This window comes from Prunus dulcis, chromosome 7 (assembly GCF_902201215.1).
Source record: "Prunus dulcis chromosome 7, ALMONDv2, whole genome shotgun sequence".
In the NCBI taxonomy this organism is placed as follows: Eukaryota; Viridiplantae; Streptophyta; class Magnoliopsida; order Rosales; family Rosaceae; genus Prunus; species Prunus dulcis.
In genome coordinates, this window is record NC_047656.1 from 15,900,190 (window position 1) to 15,926,995 (window position 26,806).

Below are 26,806 nucleotides of genomic sequence, written 5' to 3' on the forward strand. Positions count from 1 at the left end.
GGGGGGGTTTTTGTTTTGGTTTCCTTGGCGTCCACTTCACTGAATTTTGTTAATTGAAGTTGACAAGAGTGGTTGGACTATCTTGATCACTTTGTTACTTCTTGGCTTCTTGTTAGAGTTTGGGCTGCTTCCTTCCGTTAACAATGTGGCTTAAACAAATCAATAACAATAAGTATTAAGAGCCAAGTAATTGATAGATCACAACTATATACCGCCAATTATTAGGTGTGATGTGAAGTCTCATGGTACTGCTTTGTCACTTCTTATGGGTTAAGAGATATGGATTATGTTTGAAGACATAAATGAAGCAATTGTTACGAGTTATCTGATAAATGTGGTTATCCCTAAACTTACATGTATTCCATGTATGTAGAAGAATGATTCTTGTGAGCTATTCAAAAGGTCACTGCTGTTAAAATAATTGGAATATTTTATTTTTATAAAACACTTTAAACTACTTAACTTTAAAGTGAAGTAAGTTTTTTGTTTAAAAAAGCAATCCCAAACAGGGCCTTAGTTTGACAACCTTGTAGACGATGAGTTTTTCAATATATCCATAAAATTGCCATGTGATATTATCAATTTAGTTATGCTATATACAAATATACAGTTCCGATCTCTTGGACCACAGGAGTCCAAGAGATTGTGGTCACCCACCGTTGGATATTAATCCAATGGTTCAAAATGATATATATAAATGCAATATAACATAAATGATTATTATCCGATTCAAGTCAACCGTTGAATTTACATCCAACGGTGAGTGACTATAAATCTCTTGAACTCCTGGGGTCCAAGAGATCAGGACTGTACAAATATATATGTATTAATATTATATCTTCAAATATAAACATGTCTCCTTCACATGTTTATAATTTGAGTGAATTAATTACACTAAACTAAATATCTTTACTATCAATTTGGAAATTTAGAAATATGGGAAGTAATAAATTGATTTGAAAAGTCATTCTCATTAAATTGTTTACCAATCACATAGAATCATAATATGAATGAAGTTGATTCCAATTATTACTATTTACTAATTCTCATGAACCGAAACTCTGACTCTTAAAATGGGACTTACATTTGTTTGATTCCCTACGTGTTAGTAAAAGTGAAAAAAATAACTGATTGAAATAATTTCATTTATTCTCATACCCATTCCTAATAAGTGACAGTGTTACGTTCAAACACAAAAACTTCTATGGGTATACACGGCACTTCCTATTTTTTATGCCCTCTTTCTCTCTCCAGCCACAATGGAGATTATGCCGTGTTTGGCATGCCTCACTATGCTTCATTGGACTGGGTTGGGTTAAATAGTACTTGAAACCTATGTTTGGAAAGGGAGATGATTAACTTAAATGGGACTGTATAGTTCAATAGGAAAAAAGACATCAGACTCGCTTGTCTAATACAGTGAGCTCGAAATGTGGTTCGCAAAATAGTGAGGGTGTTATTTTGAACACACGAGTCTGGCTGGATACCACCACCAACATCAAACACACGAGCCCGACCACCACCACCACAAGTTCCCGACCACCACACCATGAGTCCACGATCGTCTGACCACCATCATCAAATCCATAACCAGCCACCACAAACCCACTGCTAGGTTGATGGTTCGATTGGGTTTGCCCCTAGTCTAGTTGAGTGAACAACCATCCTCATCTCAGGGCGCTCTTGGCCTCCGCACCCCAACTTTTAAGAGAGCCATCCACTTCTGGTATGTGGTGGATGTAAAAAAAATTCAAAACAAAACAAAATTCCAAATGAAATCTTAAATAGTGTGGCATAAAGAGAGTGAAAATGAGGCAAGGAAGAAGAAAAGAGAAAGGAAAGAATACAAAGAAAGAAAGAAAAAAAAAAAAGGGAAGGCAGAAGAAAAGAGGAAGAAAGGAAAAAAAAGAAAAGAAAAAGGGTGGGAAGGAAAGGAAGAAGAAAAGACAAAGTAGAGAAGAGGAAGAAAGAAAAAAAAGGACACAAGTTTTAGCCTTTAAAAAATATTAGAATTTTATTTATTTATAGGTCAAAATCTTTAATTAAAATTAAATATTAAAATTTTATTTGTTTTATTTGTATTTATTTTTATGTCAAAATCCTTAATTAAAATTAAATATTAAAATAATTTTTTTTAAGCTCAATGCAACACCAAACATAAATCAGTACTTTAATCTAGTTTAGACTAATATGAAAAGCTAATTCAAGACAGTCCTAAAATTTAATTCAGTTTATAATAATTCGTCGTACCAAACCGTCTCTAGGTGAGTGCGATGAGCAGATGCCGGGTACAAATATAACTTCTCTCCCGGCCTTTTATCTCAATAGCGGGTTCCTAAACCCTCTGCGAATAAAATCAGCCCAATATCTCAATATCAGGTCCCTAAATTAAATTTGGGCCTCTAACGGTTTCAGAGTCCGTTAAACCACTCTATAAAACGGCTTTCGTCCCTGAAAACCACTTAACGCAATTTCCCCAAAATTTCGAGTCCTCGAGGACACGATGAGAGAAACATAGAACACTGTCAGCGTAAATAACATAACATATAGAGAAATTACAAGACCATTTCCCGACCATCACTCGAAAAAACCCTAATTTCCAACATTGAAAGTCAATTTCTCCTCCGTTTTATCCGTACGATCTCTTCCATTTTAGACCAACAGCAGTAAGTGGGAGAGCTCCGGTTGCTTGGAGTGCTTCTTGAAGTAGAAGAAGAAGAGGCTGCAGAGTCGCGGCAGGAGCACTTTAATCTGAGCAACCAGAGTCTTTGAAATTTGGTTTCGAAGCTGTGCGTTTCGTGTTTTTCGCGGCAAAGCTAGGGTTTTTTGGTTGCTTTCTGCTTGTTCTACTAAGCCATGAGTCCGGTTCAGAATTTCGAGCAACACGCTCGGCGTCTCGTCGAGCTTGACCTCCGTACTTTTTCTCTCTCTCTCTCTCTGAAGCATAATTCAACTATGGTTTTGAACTCTTAAACCTCCCTTTAGCTTCTGAGTAAAAGTTATATAATTTTGATAAAATTTAATCAAACGAGCCCTTAATATGAGAATCATATTCATCTTCCTGTGCAAAATTTTAATTTATTTTCCAGTAATGCAGGTCCTATTGAACCAAGCATGTCCTTTGTATTCACACCCAATAGTATAACAAAACAAAACAGCTCAATTTTGATTTGATTAATTATTGATTTAACTACGTTTGAACGAAGGTCTTGACGATGTTCTTGTTTCTTTTGTTCCTTCTTATTTGGAACAGCAATTCAGACAAGGCTTCAGATGGCAATGGAGGTTCGGGACAGCCTAGAGATTGCGCACACTGCCGAGTACTTGAATTTCCTAAGATGCTACTTTCATGCATTCTCAGTGATTCTTCAGAAAATTACAAAACCACAGTTCACGGACAATCCCGAACACAAGCTCCGAAACATCGTGGTGGAGATTCTCAATCGTCTCCCCCACAGTGAAGTACTCCGCCCTTTTGTCCAGGAACTCTTGAAGGTCGCAATGCAAGTACTAACCACTGACAACGAAGAGAATGGCTTAATTTGTATCCGTATTATCTTTGACCTCCTTAGGAACTTCAGGCCCACTCTGGAAAATGAAGTTCAGCCATTCTTGGACTTTGTTTGTAAAGTTTACCAAAACTTTAAGTTGACGGTTAACCATTTCTTTGAAAATGGGGCGGTGGGTGGGGAAGATATCAAGCCTATCGATACTTCTTTAGATCAACCATTGAGTGGTAGTATCGGCAGTATCGGTGGTGGTGGAATTGGGGGTGGCGGTATTGGTGGTAGTGGGTATGCTGGTGGTGGGCAGCTTAACCCCAGTACACGTTCTTTCAAAATTATAAACGAGAGTCCCCTGGTGGTCATGTTTTTGTTTCAGTTGTATAGTCGACTTGTGCAGACCAATATTCCTCACCTGTTGCCTTTGATGGTTGCTGCTATATCTGTTCCTGGCCCTGAAAAGGTTCCTCCTCATTTGAAGACTCATTTCATTGAGTTGAAGGGTGCACAGGTGAAGGTAAGCAGGTGTTTCTGTTGAGTTTATATGTATTAAATGTTACACGAGCAGGGCACTGTTGTTTGTTACACTTGTTTAATCATTTTCATTTTTTTGTCCAACCCGTCCAGGTTTTTTCATGAGTTTTTACTAATTTGTTTCTTTTCCATTGCAGACAGTTTCGTTTTTAACGTATCTGTTGAAGAGCTTTGCTGATTATATCAGGCCGCATGAAGAAAGCATATGTAAAAGCATAGTCAGTTTGCTAGTTACATGTTCAGACTCTGTATCAACTAGAAAGGTAAAAATTCTTGTCTCTTCGTTTATTTTTCTCCACTTGGATCTTTTTATTCATCCGTGAATGTAAGTCTGAATCATAAATATTTTATGAATACAGGAATTGTTAGTAGCCCTAAAACATGTTCTTGGAACAGATTTCAAGAGGGGTTTATTTCCTCTGATTGACACGCTATTGGAGGAAAGGTAACACTGTTGACTCAATCATATGGTGACCTCTAATTGCCAAAACAATGATACAGAAAGTTCATTGTCAAGCTGAGTTGGATAAATGCAATATCTTTAAATAATGGAGAAAAGATATTCTTGTTAGTAGTCTTAAAACATGTTCTTGGAACAGATTTCAAGAGGGGTTTATTTCTTCTGTTATGTATTCATGGTTAAACAAAAAGCATCATGTTGAAGAGATGTATATAAATCTGCTGCTAATGGACAGATGAATACCAAAATTTGACACGTAGTGTAGATAATAGAATTACTCGTTTAATTTTATGGGAACCTTTGCCCCCACCTAAACGATCCTTCTGCTGGAAAGTTCATATTGGTCGCCATCAGATTGAAATATTTTTTTGGCCGACATGTTGAATTTTAGATTAAAATATGTTAAGATTTTGAATTTTATTAGGGAAAGGGCCACGACATGATGGTTCTCCCCCCAATCTGCTTCCGATGTGAGCAGTTTTTTTAATCATATTTGTTGTTTTTGATAATGCACAACCTTCCATTGGACAGAACTATAATGTTCATTCCCACATTTCTACTTTGGAGTTCTTCCTGACTTTTTAACTTTCAGATACAAATAAGAATTAGCTATTCCTCCTGAACTTAGAGAAGATAGAATATTGTTATAGCTGACTATGCTTTGATTTTTTTAGCCCTTTTCTTCTTTAACCTTTTCAGGGTTCTGGTTGGAAGTGGTCGAGCCTGCTTTGAGACATTGAGGCCATTGGCATATAGTCTACTTGCAGAGATTGTTCATCATGTTCGTGCGGACCTTTCCTTGTCACAGGTATTTCCTTTGTATGATATCTAATGTAAAACCAGTGTTGTCACTGTCTTGGCTTTGATGAGGCTCAATCCTATTTATCATTATACAACTTTCATTCACTGTGTATCGTACGGTTGTACATCTTTATCATCATCCTCCATGGATGAATTTCAGGAATTACCTATGTTCACTTGATTGTTGCACTTCTGCAAAGTGAGAGGATAATGATGGTTTCGTAGTTGATGGGTGGGAGTTTCGTGGTGATGTTTGTTTTGCTAGTCTTGTGTCTGTAGTTGGTTTGCCCTATGTGTTGTGCTTAGTCTTAGGTGGACAGTTTGCCCATCTCCCTTTTACTTAGTTTTTTTTGTTGTGAAGGTCATTTTTCCTATCTAAGAAAAGTTGATTCAACCTGAATCCTTAAAGGAACTTTCTTCAAGGTTAAGATATACGGCACTTACTTGTTGTCCTGCATTATGATTATGCTTTCAAATAAGTCTTTTATGACCCAAAGTAACCTTCCTTTTGTTGGAATGAGAAAACACAGAATCAATCAATTTCCATGTCATACAGGAGGGTATAATGCCTTTAAAGCTGTTGGAGATCTGAGTGGCAAGATTTATACAGTTATTCATGCCCGAAGAGTCTTGCTACTGCTGTATTTCAATTTTATCCTCTTATCATATGCTTTTGTTATTGTTGTTGTTGTTGTCATGATTTCTTATCAAGTTTTTATAAATTTGAGAACTGAGGTAAATACATGATACTGTTAGTATGTACACTGAAATTGGAAATGAAAAAAAGGAAGCGACGATGTCAATCACAGGAATTCGTATGTTGTATATTACTTTTGATTATACTTCTTCTATTTCAGGCTTTTATTGGTTGTTTTCTCTTTAGGCGATGAACTGCAATGCTCAATTTGGGCCTTCTAGAAGAATATATGAAAGGATAATCAACCAATTAACAAAAAGGCATAAGACAAAGGATAATTAACTTGGTTACACATACTTTGAATTGTAATTTATCTCAAGTGTCAGCATTTGCTTGTTTAACAGGTTTTTGTGTTTTTTATTTTATTTTTCCGTAATGAACAGTGGCTCATTTGGCACTTTGTTTCTGTTTTAATTTGATTGCTTTAAAATTTGATTTTTGTTGATGTGTATCTTTACAGTTTTCATCATAACTTAAATTATCTTCTAACATACTTACATTATGTGCTGCAGTTATCCCGAATCATATACTTGTTTTCGAGCAACATGCATGATGCTTCATTGTCACTGAGCATTCATACTACTTGTGCTCGCTTGATGCTGAATCTGGTGCATATGCTGACTCTATTATTCAAGAGATTTTGCAGTTTTTATTTTCATTTGGGTATTCAGTTATATTTATAAATTTGTTGGTACACAGGTGGAGCCAATATTTGAGAAAGGTGTCGACCAACCATCTATGGATGAAGCACGGATTCTATTGGTCTGAGTTGCAATCTAACTGTTTGCCTAGAATGGTTTGAATTGGTAAACTTCATGAGTTTTCTCTTTCCTTTAGCTTATAAAATATTATGGTTCTTTGAAGGGGCGTATATTGGATGCTTTTGTTGGAAAATTTAGTACTTTCAAGCGGACTATTCCTCAGGTAATCTTTGACTGCTGTAGATTTTCTCAACTGCAAGGGTCTCTTCTTTATTTGATATTTTTGTTTCATGTGGAAGCTTTTGTCTCGTCATATGGGCTATGTATTAGGAATTTTTTTTTTTTTTTTTTTTGGAATAGAAACATTGTATTGATAATCAAGAGGAAAAATCCTCGATCAAACAAGAAGACCAAAAAAAAAGAGTCTGACCTACTAAGATTGAAAAACAAACTGTATAAAAAACACGAAAAACACAAAGCTTTAGTAAAATCATCTTAAGACTGCCATCATGTCTCTTATGACGGTAGAGTAGTGATAGTCCTTGAACTGCCCCGAAACCGAAGCCCAAAGGGATGCCCAAAATTTAATTCTGTCCCATATTTTTGCTAACCATTTTAACCCAAGGTCTATTATCACCACCCTTCTTAATACTTGACACATGTCCATAGGCATAACCATGGTTAACTTTTTACTTTGTATTTATGGAACCATGGTTATGCATATGGACACGTGTCAAGTGTTGACGAGGGTGGTGAGGATACACCTTGGGTTGGGTTAAATTGGTGAGCAAAAATGCTCTCCTATGTATTATACATATATATATATATATATTGTCTTTGTATGGTTTATGTGCTGCAGTAAAGGAGTTTTATGTTACATGTCATATTGTCTGTAGCTCAAATAATTATCTTCTTGTTTTCCGACAATGTATTGAAATAATTTGGTTAATTATGTTTCGGGAGTGGTTGGTAGTCAATTGACTGTTATTAAGATGCTATTGGCTTTTGAGGTTCTTTGCATTTGCTGAAATCCATCTTATCCAGATGCTAATGATCTTGGTTGATTGATCGTTGTATCTTGCTTATTTGTTGATACTGACGTGTGTCTGTATTTCCTGATAGCTGTTGGAGGAGGCTGAGGAGGGAAAGGACCGTGCTACTCTAAGGTCAAAGCTTGAGCTCCCTGTGCAGGTAGTTTTGACAACTTCTCTTTGAGATTACTGTTTGTGTATGCATAATTTGTTTTATGGTTTCTAGTTGTTCGTTTAATTTTTTCTTGTACTCTCCACCTTTAATTTTTTTAATGCTAAAGTACATCCTTTTTTTTTTTCCTTCTAAATGCTAACTGTAGATTATTCCCTATGTTACACTTTAAAAGGTCATAAAAATGGTATTAAATATGTTCATCATTGAGGATTAAGCCGGTGGATTTATAAGTACTTTTCAGTTGCTCATGGAATCTAAAAGCCTAAAAGCCTTCAATTTCCTTTTTAAAATTTTCTGCAATTATAAAGACATTCGAGAAGGACATTGCAGGTTTTGAAGGTTTAAAATACTGCTGACATTAATGCATTTATTAAGAAAGTTAGATTGACATTCCTTTTGATATGGAAGAAAATGTAGACATATTGGGTGTATTAGAAGAATAACTTGAAAATAGATATCCATGCTTCGAAGTTTGTCTACTTACTTTTTGTCCAATTCTTTAATTGCTTGATTATATAGCCACCCCACTCCCTTTCATAAAACATGGCATTTAAAAATAAATAAATTCTTTGGCATATCATTTGTTTGCAGGCAGTTTTGAATTTGCAGGTCACTGTCGAACATTCTAAGGAAGTCAATGATTGTAAACATCTGATTAAGACATTGGTCATGGGTAAGTGATCCTTCGTGTAATTTTTTTTTTCTGTGTCTCCAGTTATAGATTATAGTGTTACTTGTTTAAGGAATCTGTGATTTTAAGTTTCTTACACTTCTGATATGTTCTTGAGTGGTATTGCTATTTTTTTTTTTCCTTCATGCGCTGATCAATCTGTGCTGCATATATTGTCAGGAATGAAGACTATCATATGGAGTATTACCCATGCACACTTGCCGCGATCACAGGTATTATTAACTATGTCAATAGTTTGTTCTGAGTTGCTTAACATTTGTTATCTTATGCGACATTTCTGATGGTTTAAGGTTTCTGCTTCCACCCATGGAACACACCCACAGGTGCTTGTTTCACCATCATCTAATTTACCAGCGCCTCAAGCATTTAAGGGGATGCGAGAAGATGAGGTATTTACAGATTGAGTTATGAATTTTTGGGTTTGTTTTGTTGTTTGATTCACTTGGTCTGACTTTGGTCTTGGGTAGGTTCGGAAGGCTTCTGGTGTTTTAAAGAGTGGGGTGCATTGCTTGGCTCTCTTCAAGGAGAAAGATGAGGAGAGGGATATGTTGCAACTCTTTTCCCAGATTCTGGCTATCATGGAACCTCGAGATTTAATGGACATGTTCTCGTTATGTATGCCTGAGCTTTTTGAGTGCATGATTTGCAACAACCAATTGGTTCACATATTCTCTACACTTCTGCAAGCCCCTAAAGTATATCGGCCTTTTGCAGATGTTTTGGTTAATTATCTTGTAAACAGTAAACTTGATGTTCTGAAGCATCCAGATAAACCTGCAGCAAAACTAGTATTGCATCTCTTTCGGTTCATATTTGGCGCAGTTTCAAAGGCGCCTTCAGATTTTGAACGTATTTTGCAACCTCACGTGCCTGTTATAATGGAAGTTTGCATGAAAAATGCTACTGAAGTTGAAAAGCCTCTTGGTTATATGCAACTTCTTCGCGTAACGTTTCGAGCACTGGCAGCATGCAAATTTGATCTTCTTATGAGGGATTTGATTCCTATGTTACAACCTTGTCTTAATATGCTGTTGATGATGCTTGAGGGTCCAACAGGGGAAGATATGAGGGACCTTTTGCTGGAGTTGTGCTTAACCTTGCCTGCACGCTTAAGCTCATTGTTACCACACCTTCCCCGTCTTATGAAGCCTCTTGTTTTGTGTCTTAAAGGAAGTGATGATCTCGTGGGCTTAGGTTTAAGAACACTGGAGTTTTGGGTAGATAGTTTGAATCCTGATTTCTTGGAACCTAGCATGGCTAATGTAATGTCTGAGGTGATTTTGGCCCTATGGTCTCACTTGAGGCCTGCTCCCCATCCTTGGGGTGCAAAAGCATTGCAACTCCTTGGCAAGCTAGGAGGTCGTAACAGGCGTTTTCTGAAAGAGCCCCTTGCACTTGAGTGCAAGGAGAACCCAGAGCATGGACTCCGTGTGATTCTTACATTTGAGCCTGAAACCCCATTTTTGGTGCCATTGGATCGATGCATTAATCTTGCTGTGGTAGCTGTTATGCACAAAAATGGTGGAATTGATACTTTCTACCGAAAACAGGCATTGAAGTTTCTTCGTGTTTGCTTATCATCTCAGCTTAATTTGCCAGAAAAGTTTAGCGACAATGGATGCACACCTAGTCAGTTGTCAACTTTGTTAGTTTCTGCAGTTGATTCTTCTTGGCAGCGGCCTGAAACATCAGGAATAAAGGTTGGTTTGATTAATGTTATTACTTTGTAAAGTGTTGAATGCTGAGCCTGCTAGTGATTTGAACCTCAAGATAATTTTATTTATTTATTGCCTTTTATTGTAATTTTATTCACTGTTGGCTTTGAAGTTGGAAAAATGATGCTCGAACGTTGATAAACATTTTTGGGATCCTGTTATTGGTCTGCGCCGTGGGTCCATCTTTGTTCTTTAGCACTTTACCTAGAACATGCTACGAGTTAATGCACAAGTGAACTCCATGTATTAGAATATACCTATGTGGGTATTAATTGTCTGTATTATACCTTGACTTTTACACCTTAGTTTATTATGTCTCATCTTTTAGAAACTTTATTGTCCAGATATTTCCCCCCCTTCCCCCAACCAATTAAAAGTAATAATAATAAAAGAAAAAGAATACTCTGTTAATGGTTAGATGCGTTTTATTTTCTTATTGTCTGTTGCAATTTCTTTTCTTAACCTGTCCTTTAATTTTCTTCCCACTGAATTTTTGTTTTCAGATACCCACAATGGGAAATAAAATAGAAAAATAGTATTACATTATAATAAATTTAGACATAATTGCAGGCTGACTTAGGTGTAAAGACGAAGACCCAACTTATGGCTGAAAAGTCAGTTTTCAAGATTCTTTTAATGACTGTTATTGCTGCCAGTGTGGAACCAGATTTCCAAGACCCCAAGGATGACTTTGTTGTCAATGTATGCCGCCATTTTGCAATGATGTTCCATATTGATTCATCCTTAACAAATACTGCAGTTGCAACTGCTACACTTGGGGGCCCTATGCTTTCGTCAAATGCCAATGTTGGTTCCAGTTCCAGGTCAAAGAATAGTAGTTCATCAAACCTCAAAGAGTTGCACCCTCTGATATTTTTAGATGCTCTAGTTGATGTGCTAGCAGATGAAAACAGGCTCCATGCCAAGGCTGCACTTAGTGCTTTAAATGTTTTCTCTGAGACACTTCTTTTTCTTGCTCGCTCAAAGCATGCTGATGTGCCAATGTCAAGAGGCCCTGGTACTCCAATGATGGTCTCTAGTCCGTCATTGAATCCCGTATACTCTCCTCCTCCAAGTGTTCGCATCCCTGTTTTCGAGCAACTTCTGCCCCGTCTTTTGCATTGTTGCTATGGGACAACATGGCAAGCGCAGATGGGAGGTGTTATGGGACTTGGTGCTTTGGTTGGAAAGGTTACTGTTGAGACCCTGTGCCTTTTCCAAGTAAGAATTGTGCGTGGTTTGGTATATGTTCTTAAAAGGCTTCCTCTTTATGCTAGCAAAGAGCAAGAAGAGACGAGTCAGGTGCTTACACAGGTTCTTCGTGTAGTTAATAATGTTGACGAAGCAAACAGTGAACCACGCCGGCAAAGTTTTCAAGGAGTAGTTGATTTCCTTGCTACAGAATTGTTTAATCCAAATGCATCTGTTATCGTCAGAAAGAATGTGCAGTCATGTTTGGCACTTTTGGCTAGTAGAACTGGTAGTGAGGTATCTGAGCTGCTTGAACCATTATATCAAAATTTGCTTCAGCCTCTTTTGGTGCGATCACTCCGGTCAAAAACTGTTGATCAACAGGTAATCTATGTTGCTAATGGTCATTAGTGGGATTTGTTGAATTTCTTTTTGACTTGATCTGGTGGTATATAGGTGGGAACAGTTACAGCTTTAAACTTCTGCCTTGCCTTGAGGCCACCTCTTCTCAAGCTGACTCAAGAATTGGTTAATTTTCTCCAAGAAGCATTGCAAATAGCTGAGGCCGATGAAACTGTATGGGTTGTGAAGTTTATGAACCCAAAGGTGGCAACATCACTAAACAAGCTTCGAACAGCCTGCATTGAGCTACTCTGTACTACTATGGCGTGGGCAGATTTCAAAACTCCTAATCATTCAGAACTGCGTGCAAAGATCATTTCCATGTTTTTCAAATCTTTGACATGTCGAACACCTGAAATTGTTGCTGTGGCTAAGGAAGGCTTGCGACAGGTCTTGTTTCCTTTTAAATTAGTCAATCTATATGGTTTTTGCTCGTCTTACTATAATACATGTCTGAATGTATAATGATCGATGACTATGATGATTATCCTAGGAAAGCACTGGCCTCTGTTTTTAGGTTTCACATTAGGGATCACTTATTGTAGCTTGTCTATTTGACTGGTGATGTTACTTATCTATCATGTTTTGTTTTGGTTTGTTAAGACATGGTGGATGATTTATAAAGTTGGGGTTTTTTAAGAAGTCCTTTTATTATTTTTAAATGTGCTCTATTCCATTTCTTATTAGAAAACAAACTCTACTCCATTGCTATGCAGGTTATTAATCAGCAGAGGATGCCAAAAGAACTTCTGCAGAGCAGCCTCAGGCCTATTTTGGTGAACTTGGCACATACGAAGAATCTGAGCATGCCTCTTCTGCAAGGTCTGGCCCGTCTTCTTGAACTTCTGTCCAATTGGTTTAATGTTACCTTGGGCGGCAAACTGCTGGAACACCTAAAGAAATGGTTAGAGCCTGAAAAACTTGCACAAAGCCAGAAATCATGGAAGGCTGGTGAAGAGCCCAAAATTGCAGCTGGTAATATATTTTTGGTTGTCCACTTTTGGTCATCAATTCTTGTATACCTACGCATACGCATGATTACAGATGATATGATGTCAAATTTGTGTTCTTTTCAGCTATTATCGAGCTTTTTCACCTTCTTCCTGTGGCTGCATCAAAATTCCTTGATGAACTTGTAACCTTGACTATAGAATTGGAAGGAGCACTTCTTCCCGGACAAGTATACAGCGAGATTAACAGTCCATATCGTCTTCCACTGACAAAATTTTTGAATCGCTATGCAACACTTGCAGTTGATTATTTTCTTGCTCGCTTAAGTGAACCAAAGTACTTCAGGAGGTAATGTGTGGATGCGATATACATATACATATATAGTTATGACCTCTTGGCCATCATTAACCATGAAATCCACGGTCACTAGCAGTTGGATCAAAATATGATGGTTGACATTAATTCCCAAAAGTAAAATACTGGACTTAAACAAATTTGAATGCCAATTGTTGAATTTTGATCCAGCGGTTGGTGTCCATGGACGTTTTCATGGTCAATGGTGACCAAGTGATCTAAAAACTCCCTGCCTCTATAAATAAATGTGTATGTCTAAATATATTGAGAGATGTATTTATCCTATCATTATGATGAAATTTTCAAATATGTATAAATCTCATGGAATTTTGTTTCTAAATTGCCAATTCCCTTTATATGCATTTATTTGATTTTGTCATATAATCTATAGGTTTATGTATATAATCCGATCGGATGCTGGCCAGCCTTTGAGAGATGAACTTGCTAAATCACCACAGAAAATACTCGCAAGCGCTTTTCCTGAATTTTTGCCAACTGCTTCGGGATCGTCAACTCCTCCTACTGCTTTGTTGGGTGATGAAGGTCTTGTTAAGCCTGTACCTGATAGTTCTAATCCACCATCTGCACATCCTGGTGCAACACCAGATGCTTATTTTCGGGGACTTGCACTTATCAAAACTTTAGTCAAATTGATACCTGGCTGGCTGCAGAGTAACCGAATTGTGTTTGATACCTTGGTACTTGTTTGGAAGTCACCTGCAAGACTATCTCGTCTACATAATGAACAGGAGCTGAACTTAGTGCAGGTTAGTTTAGTGGCTTGTTATACAGAAGCTGTATACTTTCTTTGTTGGTTATCTTTTGGGTAATTTTTTATTTTTTGAAAACTAGCAATACTATTGGGTAATATTAAGATAGGGGAAACCCACCGACTTTGTCTCTTATGCAAATTATGTGACCTTTTGAGAGTTTAATTTCTTTTTTTTCCCCCGATTACTTCTAGCTGTTTGGAGTGTTGATGCATGTTGAATTTTGCTTGTTGAAATATCAAATATCACTTTTGAGTTGCTGTTAAATTTTTATAAATTTCTCTCTGTTATTCTTTAACTTTCTGTGTATATCAATTAATATGCGTCATCAGATCTTGTTTGTTTTCTAATGTTTCTAAAATGCAGGTTAAAGAAAGCAAATGGCTTGTCAAATGCTTCCTGAATTATTTACGACATGACAAAACAGAAGTGAATGTTCTCTTTGATATACTCTCCATCTTCTTGTTTCATACTCGAATTGATTTTACATTTCTGAAGGAGTTTTATATCATCGAGGTACTTTGAATACGGTTTCTTTAAACTTACGTCGTTTTTATGTTATTTGTGTTGACTGTTTGTGAAACAATCGTCGTCTCTTTTCAGGTTGCAGAAGGATATCCACCGAACTTTAAGAAAGCACTTCTCTTGCATTTTCTAAATCTTTTCCAGTCAAAACAACTTGGCCACGATCATCTGGTGGTTATTATGCAAATGCTCATTCTTCCGATGTTGGCTCATTCCTTCCAAAATGATCAAAGTTGGGAAGTTGTTGACCAATCTATTATAAAAACGATTGTTGATAGACTTCTCGATCCTCCAGAAGAGGTATATTTTTTGAAAGAATTAAACGTCTCCAGCGCCCCTATATCTTATCTTATTTTCTTAGTGCTGTTTTTAAATTGTCCCTATATTTTGGGCTGAAGTTCATTTTGTTTCTATATAGGTTTCTGCTGAATATGACGAGCCCTTGAGAATAGAACTTTTGCAGCTTGCCACTTTGCTTCTCAAGTATCTGCAGAATGACCTTGTCCATCATAGGAAAGAACTTATCAAATTTGGTTGGAATCATCTCAAACGCGAAGATAGTGCCAGTAAACAGTGGGCATTTGTAAATGTTTGCCACTTCTTGGAGGCCTATCAAGCCCCAGAAAAAATCATACTCCAGGTATGGCACATTATGGACATGATGTCAATTTTAATGTCCTGTTGGCACAAGGTTTTAACCTGTTATTGGCATTAAGTTTTACTGCCTTGGAAATTTAGGTTTTCATGCTGTATTTGTCATGTAAAAAGATCTCAGTTTTTGTGTTTATTATTTATGCTGACACAATTTTGCTTGGGAATGGGAATGACATCAATACTTTAATTCAAAGCAATTTACCAAATATTGGATTGTTAGAGTGGTCTATTTATACTTGTTCTCTGTCAAACTGGAGCCCATGAGCATGTGATGAGAGCACTCACAACCCAAATATGCTCATAACTTTGGGTTCAAATTGAGTAATTTATTAAAATGAAAGTTATATTAATTTAGTATCTGGGCGTTGATTTGAGAATGCAGGTTTTTGTAGCACTTCTGAGAACTTGCCAGCAAGAGAATAAAATGCTGGTCAAGCAGGCCCTCGATATACTAATGCCAGCATTGCCACGTAGGTTGCCGCTTGGAGATTCTCGCATGCCAATTTGGATACGGTACACCAAAAAAATTTTGGTCGAGGAAGGCCACTCAATCCCTAATCTGATTCACATTTTCCAGCTTATTGTGCGCCATTCAGATCTCTTTTACAGCTGTAGAGCTCAATTTGTACCTCAGATGGTCAATTCTCTTAGTCGCCTTGGATTGCCTTACAACACTTCTGCAGAAAACAGGCGTCTCGCAATTGAACTTGCTGGCTTGGTGGTTGGCTGGGAAAGACAAAGGCAAAATGAAATGAAAATAGTAGTGGATGGTGATGTCACCAATCAGAACAGTGAGGGTTTTAATCCAGGCCCTGCTGGTGCTGATCCTAAGCGCTCTGTGGATGGGTCTACATTTCCTGAAGATTCAACGAAGCGTGTCAAAGTTGAACCTGGTCTTCAATCCCTCTGTGTGATGTCTCCTGGTGGTGCATCATCAATACCTAACATTGAGACCCCTGGATCTGCTAGCCAACCTGATGAAGAATTCAAGCCAAATGCTGCTATGGAGGAAATGATTATCAATTTCCTTATAAGGGTAAAGTCCTTTCAACTCATTACTCGTGTTTTCATGTACGAGCAAGATTTTTTGAAAATAATTTATTTTTGTATTCAATACCTCATTAATTTGGCGTATAGAAGAAACCTCTAAGCTTTCTGGCGGTGATGCTCTCCATCTTGGCACTTCTTCCATGGATGTTCTAGACAAAGAAAAAAGATGACTGCTATCTTAGACTTTGGCATCTTTTACTCAATAAATAATTCAATTTTGTTCTATGGTGGTTTTTGTTTCTCTAGGTTTATAGTTCAAGTGTTATATGTAATTGAAGAGGTAATTTTTCATTAAGTCGCTGATGATGACAGTCTCTGTACTTCTGTTTGTAGTTCCATGTTCTGCATCAAAGCTTATCATGTTTTGTTCATTTGATGGTTAATTGTCTCAGCACTTTATTGACTTTTGGAAACAGGTTGCCTTGGTCATAGAGCCTAAGGACAAGGAAGCAAGTACTATGTACAAACAAGCTTTAGAGCTACTTTCACAAGCTTTGGAGGTGTGGCCAACTGCCAATGTTAAGTTTAATTATTTAGAGAAGTTGCTAAGCAGCATTCAACCTCAGTCCAAGGACCCTTCCACAGCCCTCGCGCAGGGCTTGGATGTTATGAATAAGGTCCTAGAGAAGCAGCCACATCTATTCATCAGAAATAATATCAACCAAATTTCTCAGGTATGTTCTTACACTGTCATCTGTTTTTCTTTTTCACAAAGTCTACTATTACCTAGACTTATGCACTCAACTTCGGTGGTGTTGGTTTCTTTTGGACAGATTCTTGAACCATGTTTCAAGTATAAACTGTTGGATGCTGGAAAGTCATTGTGCTCCCTGTTGAAAATGGTCTTTGTTGCTTTTCCTCCAGAAGCCGCTACTACACCACAAGATGTGAAGCTATTATATCATAAGGTTGATGAACTAATACAGAAGCACATCAATACTGTTACAGCTCCTCAAACATCGAGTGAAGAGAGCACTGCTAATTCAATTAGCTTTGTGCTGCTTGTGATTAGAACCTTGACAGAGGTGCAGAAGAACTTTGTTGATCCTTACATCTTGGTTCGTATTCTTCAACGCCTGGCACGGGATATGGGGTCATCAGCAGGTTCTCATTTGAGACAAGTACGTATCTGTTTTCTCATATGTTTACCTCTTTCATGTTTCATAAATTAATGCTTCATTAAGGTGAAAATTTTATTTGATTCCTGATCTTTTTTATTTCTTATTTCTCTTTGTTTGCCTTGCTGCTATGTGGATTACGCTTCCTATTCTGTTCATATCAGCTGTCATCAATGTGCTTTTCTTTATTTCTTCTTGTCTGGTTACTGTTTTTAAAACACAGCATTGTGTTCTCTATTCTTGGTGTTTGAATTTAGATTTTCTGTTGCATGCAAGTAGTGGGACGGTTCTATAAACTTTATTTGTGTGCATAACCATTTAAGATACAAAGTATATCTTTTCTTTTTGTTTTTCCCCTGTTGTTTTTTTGGTTGTGGGGGTATGATAAAAGTTTAAAGTCATCACATACAATTTGCTACATTAGAATATTCTTAGAAAGTTACATTTATATGTATGAGGCAAACTTTACTGCTAAAGTTTGATCGAGTTTTGTACAATAAGGCTCTGAGGCTTCATTCTGGGGTAGAACCATGACAAAAAATCAACCCAAGCACACATGTGATTTGACATAATTGACCTTTGTCTACTGATTCGTTTTTTCTTTTCAACTATAGAACAAACTCTCGTCTATGAGATTTGAACTCAGGCCATCAAAGTAGGGACAAACGCCACTAACTAAATGGTCATTGTTAATCTTATTCTACTAAAGAGGGCGCTGGTTTTAAGTTGTACTGTTTATTTTTTTATGTTCAGCCCCCGTAATGGAGTTATTTCATCTAGAAGGGTTGAATACATTTCCCTTTTTTTCCAAATGATTATATTTTGGAATGAACATTTGTGTTTATAGTTTGTTTTATGATGTTTTAAAATTTGATGACATCCCTTCTCTCTTTCATTGAATTACATATAGCGAAAATTGTCTTCAATTTCAGGGTCAGACAAAAGATCTAGATTCTGCAGTCTCCTCTTCTCGTCAAGGTGCCGATGTTGGAGCAGTTATTTCTAATCCGAAATCTGTGCTAGATTCTGCAGTCTCCTCTTCTCGTCAAGGTGCCGATGTTGGAGCAGTTATTTCTAATCTGAAATCTGTGCTGAAACTTATTAGTGAAAGGGTCATGATTGTTCCAGATTGCAAAAAATCTGTAACTAACATATTGAATACCTTGCTTGCTGAGAAAGGTACTGATGCTACCGTGCTGCTTTGCATACTTGAGGTAATAAAAGGGTGGATTGAAGATGACTTCGGAAAGCCAGGCACATCTGTCAGTTCAAATGCTTTTCTCACTCCGAAGGAAATAGTTTCTTTTCTTCAAAAGCTTTCACAGGTTGATAAACAAAACTTCTCAAATGCTCTGGAAGAATGGGACAGTAAATATCTTCAGCTTCTCTATGGATTATGTGCAGATTCAAATAAGTAAGTAATATACTTCAGTTCACTTTTGTTATACTTGAATAAAAGGAGATAATTAAATGATTTGATCGATGTCCAGATATCCCCTATCCCTGCGTCAAGAGGTGTTTCAGAAAGTGGAAAGGCAATTCATGCTTGGTTTACGGGCAAGAGATCCTGAATTCAGGATGAAATTCTTCTCGCTTTATCATGAATCTCTTGGGAAAACATTGTTTGCTAGGCTTCAGTACATTATTCACCTCCAGGATTGGGAAGCCTTGAGTGATGTCTTCTGGCTCAAACAGGGCCTTGATCTTCTTTTAGCAATCTTAGTCGAGGATAAAGCTATTACTCTTGCTCCAAATTCTGCAAAGGTGCCACCACTTCTGGTTTCAGGTTCTCCAGACCCATCCGGGATGCAGCACCAGGTCACTGATATTCCAGAGGATTCCGAGGATGCTCCTCTAACATTTGACACCCTTGTTCATAAGCACGCACATTTTTTGAATGAGATGAGCAAACTCAAGGTAAGGCTGGTGCATTATTTGTACATTTGGAGAAACTATTCTGTGACTGCAGCACCATGTCACATGCTGACATGGTGTTACGAGTCCCAGTACACATGTTATAATTTGGATGGACTTGTAATAGCACGTCAGCATGCCATGTGGTGTCAGAGTCACATACAAGAATGTATGGTTTCTAGCATCTCCCCTCTCCCACTCTTGCACTCCCAGAGTTTGTTACTAATTAATTCTGCTTTGAAAGTCGTGGGTGGTAAACCATATCTCTCGACAAGCTTGAGTTATTGATTGATAGTCTGTCCTTTTTTTTTTAATTTTTTAATTTTTCCTCTGTTTTAGGTGGCTGATCTTATTATTCCATTGAGAGAGCTTGCTCATATGGATGCCAATGTCGCATACCATTTATGGGTGTTGGTGTTTCCCATTGTCTGGGTGACCTTACACAAGGAAGAGCAGGTTGCACTAGCTAAACCAATGATTACCCTCCTTTCAAAAGATTATCATAAGAAGCAGCAAGGCAGCAGACCAAATGTTGTGCAAGCCCTTCTGGAAGGGCTTCAGTTGAGCCACCCTCAACCTCGGATGCCAAGTGAGCTCATTAAATATATTGGAAAAACTTACAATGCATGGCACATAGCATTGGCACTGCTGGAAAGTCATGTTTTGTTGTTCACAAATGATGCGAAGTGCTCTGAGTCCCTTGCTGAACTTTATCGCTTGCTCAATGAAGAAGATATGAGGTGTGGGCTGTGGAAGAAAAGGCCAATCACTGCAGAAACTAGGGCCGGTCTTTCGCTAGTTCAGCATGGCTACTGGCAGCGTGCTCAAAGCCTCTTTTACCAAGCAATGGTTAAGGCAACTCAAGGCACATATAACAACGCAATACCAAAGCCCGAGATGTGTCTCTGGGAAGAACAATGGCTGTGCTGTGCTACTCAACTTAGTCAATGGGATGCATTGGTAGACTTTGGCAAGAGTGTTGAGAATTATGAAATACTACTTGACAGTCTTTGGAAATTGCCTGATTGGGCATATATGAAGGATCATGTAATGACAAAGGCTCAGGTGGAAGAAACTCCAAAACTTCGGCTCATACAAGCATTTTTTGCGCTTCATGAAAGAAATTCCAGTGGTGTCGGGGATGCTGAGAACATTGTGGGGAAAGGTGTAGATCTTGCCTTGGATCAGTGGTGGCAGTTGCCACAGATGTCTGTCCATGCCAGGATTCCTCTTTTACAGCAATTCCAACAGCTAGTTGAAGTTCAAGAGTCATCTAGAATTCTTGTGGACATTGCCAATGGAAACAAACTTTCTGGGAATTCCGTAGTTGGTGTGCACGGAAATCTGTATGCCGATCTCAAGGACATTCTTGAGACTTGGAGACTGAGAACTCCAAATGAATGGGATAACATGTCTGTTTGGTATGATTTACTACAATGGAGGAACGAAATGTATAATGCAGTCATAGATGCATTCAAAGATTTCACGACAACAAATAATAATCTTCATCACCTTGGTTATCGTGACAAAGCTTGGAACGTCAATAAGCTTGCCCGTGTTGGTCGTAAGCAAGGCCTATATGATGTTTGCGTGATAATACTTGAAAAGATGTATGGCCATTCAACGATGGAAGTGCAGGTATTTAAAAATATAACAAATATATTGTATTGGGCTTAGGAAGACATCACTCTTACTTTTTTACACCAATCAAACAAAGTACAAGCAAAAACATGTGTGTTGAACCTTTATGGGCATTTACTACAAGCCTAGAAGACCCTTTATGAATGACTTTATTCTGGGGGTTACTAGCTGAGTTGTTGAAAGCCCTCAATTTATGATTTTTGGTTTCTTGTATTTGGTTCTTATAACTTCTAACCATGTTCATTATGTTAACGTATCATTTTGAACCTTCTGGAGGTAATGTTGCATGAACCTTGTCCTCCTGAGCTTGTGTTTTGTACTTGTTGACTGTACTACGTTATTTTGGTAATTTTCTTTCATAAACTACTTTCATTTTAATAGATGCAGGTTTCTAATCCCTTTCTGTGTATGCTACCAGGAGGCCTTTGTTAAGATAAGAGAACAAGCAAAAGCTTATTTGGAAATGAAAGGAGAGCTTGCTAGTGGTCTCAATTTAATCAACAGCACTAATCTGGAGTATTTTCCTGTGAAACATAAAGCAGAAATATTTCGTCTGAAGGGGGATTTCTTGTTAAAGTTAAATGACTCTGAAGGTGCTAATCTTTCATACTCCAATGCCATCAGCCTGTTCAAAAATTTGCCCAAAGGATGGATAAGCTGGGGAAATTACTGTGACATGGTATATCATGTTTGTGCTTCAAATGTATTTAATAATATTGGTGTTTTTATTTGTAAGGACTTATCTGCTAAACTATTTTGCACAGGCTTACAGAGAAACCAATGACGAGATGTGGTTGGAGTATGCTGTGAGCTGCTTTCTTCAAGGCATCAAATTTGGCATATCTAACTCAAGAAGTCATCTTGCTCGTGTTTTATATCTTCTCAGCTTTGATACTCCCAATGAACCCGTCGGGAAAGCTTTTGATAAATATCTTGACGAAATTCCGCACTGGGTCTGGCTTTCTTGGATTCCACAGCTCTTACTTTCTTTGCAGAGGGCAGAAGCTCTCCACTGCAAACTCGTCCTACTAAAAATCGCCACTGTGTATCCGCAGGTAAAATGTCCTGTTATATTTGTGAAAGGAGAAGAAATTTAAAACAGTACTTCACTTCCAACAGAAATATTGATGTTCTCTTGCATTAAAATCTCAGGCTCTATATTACTGGCTGCGCACGTATTTGCTTGAACGACGCGATGTTGCAAATAAAACTGAACTTGGTAGTAGAATGGCAATGGCTCAAAGGATGCAGCAAAGTGCCTCTGGTGCCAGTGCTGTTTCAATCGGCTTAGCTGATGGGAACGCTAGAGTACAAGGTCATAGTGGCAGTAACTTATCCTCAGACAACCAAGTTCACCAAGCTGCTCAATCCGGTGGGGGAATTGGTTCTCATGATGGTGGAAACTCTCATGGGCAAGAATCTGAAAGATCCACAGGTGTCGAGAGTGGCATCCATACGGGGAATGAGCAACAAAGTTCTTCAACCATCAATGATGGTGGTCAAAGTGCATTAAGGCGCAATGGTGCTCTGGGTTCAGTACCTTCTGCTGCAAGTGCTTTTGATGCTGCAAAAGATATAATGGAGGCTCTTAGAAGCAAGCATACTAATTTGGCTAGTGAACTCGAGGTGTGATATTTCCGTCTCATATTTATTAAGTTAAATATTTGATTTACTTTTGTTATGTAGCAGTTTTACTTTATATTTTTTTTATTAGTAAGTCAATTTTATTAATTTTAATTAATGGAGATCGAAACTTTAACTCTTATACAACTACTGTCTAAGGCAACTCCATAAAAGAATCAAAAGAGAGGCTCCATGTGATCCAAAAAGACAGGGTGAGCAGAATGGAATGCTTCAGGACTCCAATTGCGGCCTTTGGATTCTCAAATCATCTAATAATATTATTTTACAATTCACACCAAGGGAGCCATGTGATAGAACGACCTACTAACATTCTATTAAGACTAACTTTTTGTGTTGCTAAGAAGCTAGCCATACATAGTATACCAAAATGTTTAATCTTGTTTAAGACTGCTCATATGGAGAAAGCATATTGAAGAAAAAAAGGAGTCATATCTTGGTCTTTTTGATCAACTAGATGATATATCTGTTTCTTTTTTCTTTCTGAGTGCAGACTCTGCTGACTGAAATTGGTTCAAGGTTTGTCACTCTGCCAGAGGAGAGACTTCTAGCTGTTGTTAACGCACTGCTTCATCGATGTTACAAGTACCCAACTGCCACAACAGCTGAGGTTCCCCAATCTCTTAAGAAGGAGCTCTCTGGTGTTTGCAGAGCTTGCTTTTCACAAGATGCTGTGAATAAGCACGTTGAATTTGTGAGAGAGTATAAACAGGATTTCGAGCGTGATCTTGATCCTGGGAGCACTACTACTTTCCCGGCTACCCTCTCTGAATTGACTGAGCGGTTAAAACATTGGAAAAATGTCCTCCAGAGCAATGTTGAGGACAGGTTTCCAGCTGTCTTGAAGCTGGAAGAGGAAAGCAGGGTGTTGCGCGATTTCCATGTCGTTGATGTAGAGGTTCCAGGACAATACTTTAATGATCAGGTAATCAAATCAGTGTTTGCACATTTCTGCTCCTATCATTGGGATCCTGGCTTTATTGTTTATTCATTATGATATAACTGATTGGTCTTCCTGTATGACTGTCGGATAAATGGAGATGGTAGTATCCCAAGCTGATTCTATCATGTTAAATGACTGTCAAGCTTCTTAAAAACAAGCCAGTTTTATGATCAAGTTCATTCAATATTCTATTTGATTTCTCAATGCATTTTCTTATATAAAAAAACATGATTGTAATGATCGCAGGAAATTGCACCCGACCATACAGTAAAGTTAGACAGGGTTGGAGCTGATATACCAATTGTGCGAAGACATGGAAGTAGTTTCCGTCGTTTGACTTTAATTGGCTCGGATGGATCTCAACGTCATTTTATTGTCCAGACATCTTTGACTCCTAATGCTAGGAGTGATGAACGAATATTGCAGCTTTTCCGTGTGATGAACCAAATGTTTGATAAGCACAAGGAATCAAGGCGACGCCACATATCTATTCACACCCCAATCATCATTCCTGTTTGGTCTCAGGTTTATCCCTATACACATTTGAAGGAATTCGATTTTATCTTGCCTCTCTTGTGTGTGTGTGTGGAAAAAGAAAAGGGCAGGAAATTTGTTCCAGCCATGTATATAAAGCATGTGTGATCATTTGACTTATCTACATTTAATAGTATAGCTACTCATACATATTCACTTTTTATAACTCCCGCCTTGAAGACATCTCAGCAGTTTATAGTCAGTTTGGGATTCAGTTTCCCTTGTACTCAACTATTCCTGTATGTGCAGGTCCGCATGGTAGAAGATGATTTGATGTATAGCACCTTTCTTGAGGTGTATGAGAACCATTGTGCAAGGAACGACAAGGAAGCGGATCTTCCCATCACCTATTTTAAGGAGCAATTGAACCAAGCTATATCTGGCCAAATCTCACCAGAAGCTGTCGTAGACCTTCGCCTCCAAGCTTATAATGACATAACAAGAAATCTTGTAACTGATGGCATTTTTTCGCAATACATGTACAAGACTCTGCTAAATGGCAACCATATGTGGGCTTTCAAAAAGCAGTTTGCCATCCAGCTGGCCCTCTCAAGTTTCATGTCTCTCATGCTACAAATTGCTGGGAGGTCGCCAAATAAAATTCTATTTGCTAAGAACACAGGCAAAATATTTCAAACTGATTTTCATCCTGCATATGATGCAAATGGAATGATCGAATTTAATGAACCAGTACCATTTCGTCTTACAAGGAACATGCAAGCCTTCTTCTCCCATTTTGGAGTGGAAGGTCTCATTGTGTCTGCAATGTGTGCTGCTGCACAGGCTGTTGTTTCACCTAAAGTGAGTTTTTTGTTGGCAGTTGCTTTCAGTATGAGGATAATCAGATCTAAGTTGAGAATGACAAAAGAAAAAGAAATTATTTGTATCCTAATTCTCAATTTTCCTGTATTGCAGCAAAGTCAACATCTGTGGCATCAGTTGGCTATGTTCTTCCGTGACGAGCTGCTGTCTTGGTCTTGGAGAAGACCTCTTGGCATGCCTATGGCCCCATTTGCTGGAGGGGGTAGTATGAACCCCGCTGACTTTAAGCAGAAGGTCATCACCAATGTCGAGCATGTTATTGGCCGGATCAATGGAATTGCCCCCCAGTACTTTTCTGAAGAGGTAAGTCAGGGCCTCCAATCTTATAGTAGCATAGAGCTTTGTGTCACTTGCAATGATGTCAATTAAATGCCCCTCTTGAAATGAGAGAGAAAAAAATTGCATTCTTTTCCTTTGCCTTCTCTTTTCAAATAGACTTCAGGACAATGGTGGGCTGAATTTTTTATAATTCTTTAATGTTTTAGGTTTTATTGGTTTTCAAATTTGGTTCAGAATCTGGAAATGATTGCTAATTTAACCGCCCCTAAGAGTGTTGTGTTTCTGCTGCATTCAGGAGGATAATGCCATGGAACCACCACAGTCGGTGCAGCGCGGAGTGACTGAGTTGGTTGAAGCTGCCTTGACTCCGAGGAACTTGTGCATGATGGATCCGACGTGGCACCCCTGGTTTTGAAGTTAGCACCGGAGGTTTTAGAGTTAAAAATATGGTATATTTTGCTCGGATGGTTTCCTGTTGTAAATATTTATCGTGTACATATCGGTGCTCTTATAGTGATTTTGAGAAGTCATTCCCTATAATTATATTTTTGACACCCAATTTGGAAAGAATTGAGTGGGGTGTTGAATATGTAAATCACAAATTCATATGTAAATCACATTTAGGAGTAAAGATTTGGTTCTAGGGTTTTAGGTCTCTCATTGACGAGGATCCATATATTATACAAATGAAATGCGTCATCGTTCCTTTGCAAGGAATTTAGTTTTGGGTTAAAACTATTGAAATGCAGTTACCGTATTTGAGATATCATTTCTTTCCAGTGATCTTTTATATAGATATATTATTTCCATCCTGTAAATGGATGAATATTACCGCAATGGGTAAAACTAGTGCAACAAAGAAAGAAACAAAGATCAAGCAAACAAGAAAAGGTTCTTATTAATCAACAACAAAAACTACCAAGAACCAAAGGAGATTTTTTCAGGGTTGATTTTCACTCTTTTTTTATCCACTTACTCTCTTTTGTTTGTTAATATTTTTTATTATAACAAAAAAAAAGTGTAAGCAGATAAATGAGAAGTGGGAACATACAATTTTCAACAAAGAGTGTAAATGCACAAAAGATGAGTGGGAAAATCAGCTCTTTTATTTATTTATGGAATGTTGTTATTTCCACCATGTTCTATTTCCCCTCCTACCTTGTAAATTTAAAAAAACATAATCTTATTTTTTCACCCACTATTATTCCTAAAATACTCATCCTCAAAGAGAGGCTTGGGCTTGACTTCCCATCTCTGCATTGCCGCCTCAACCACGTCAAGTCCAACTCCATCTCTGTCATCCCCTCCTGTTCTTGCGGCTTTGTCAGTAAACTCTCTCTCTCTCTCTGGGTTTGTGTCAAAATTTAATTTCTATGCCATTTACATTGATTTTTTTTTTTTTCTCTGGTGGGTTTTATAATCTGATTCATTTCTGGGTCTTTATGACCAAGACTTTTTTCTCCAGAACTAGAAATGGTTTGTTTCTTCCTTTTTTGTGTATGCTGCTTGTAATTTGCTTCATTGGCCGATGATACTGTTTTCATATGTTGTTCATTATGATCAGGGACGGACCCACAGTGATGTTAATGGGGTCAAACGATCCTATGGATTCTATGAAAGTAAGCTACAAGGTCCCCTTTAATGGTTGTGTGACTCCATAAATGGCTGAAGGAGATGGTCTGAGGGAGAAGAAGATGCAGAGCGCGCAT

At 37.9% G+C, this 26,806-nt stretch overlaps 1 protein-coding gene across 2 annotated transcripts; it reads left to right on the top strand.

Moving 5' to 3' along the window:
* Positions 1–2,413: 2,413 nt before the first annotated feature.
* Positions 2,414–25,866, top strand: LOC117635714 (transformation/transcription domain-associated protein). Of its 2 annotated transcripts, none has more exons than XM_034370071.1 (35): positions 2,414–2,914; positions 3,254–4,020; positions 4,175–4,300; positions 4,397–4,482; positions 5,197–5,305; positions 6,508–6,603; positions 6,695–6,757; positions 6,860–6,919; positions 7,819–7,887; positions 8,494–8,575; positions 8,753–8,805; positions 8,884–8,982; positions 9,061–10,293; positions 10,879–11,883; positions 11,956–12,291; positions 12,618–12,876; positions 12,978–13,200; positions 13,598–13,973; positions 14,343–14,492; positions 14,580–14,801; positions 14,920–15,141; positions 15,538–16,191; positions 16,622–16,879; positions 16,979–17,326; positions 18,256–18,737; positions 18,814–19,240; positions 19,577–20,875; positions 21,297–21,557; positions 21,643–21,933; positions 22,031–22,504; positions 23,013–23,444; positions 23,709–23,987; positions 24,246–24,797; positions 24,912–25,121; positions 25,393–25,866. In XM_034370071.1, exons 1-35 carry the CDS (start codon positions 2,857–2,859, stop codon positions 25,510–25,512), a joined length of 11,781 nt encoding a protein of 3,926 aa, XP_034225962.1. In that variant the 5' UTR covers positions 2,414–2,856; the 3' UTR covers positions 25,513–25,866. The 2 variants fall into 2 exon arrangements, with proteins under 2 accessions (XP_034225962.1, XP_034225963.1); XM_034370072.1 differs by having other exon boundaries at positions 8,917–8,982; positions 25,393–25,818.
* The last annotated feature ends 940 nt before the right edge of the window (positions 25,867–26,806 follow it).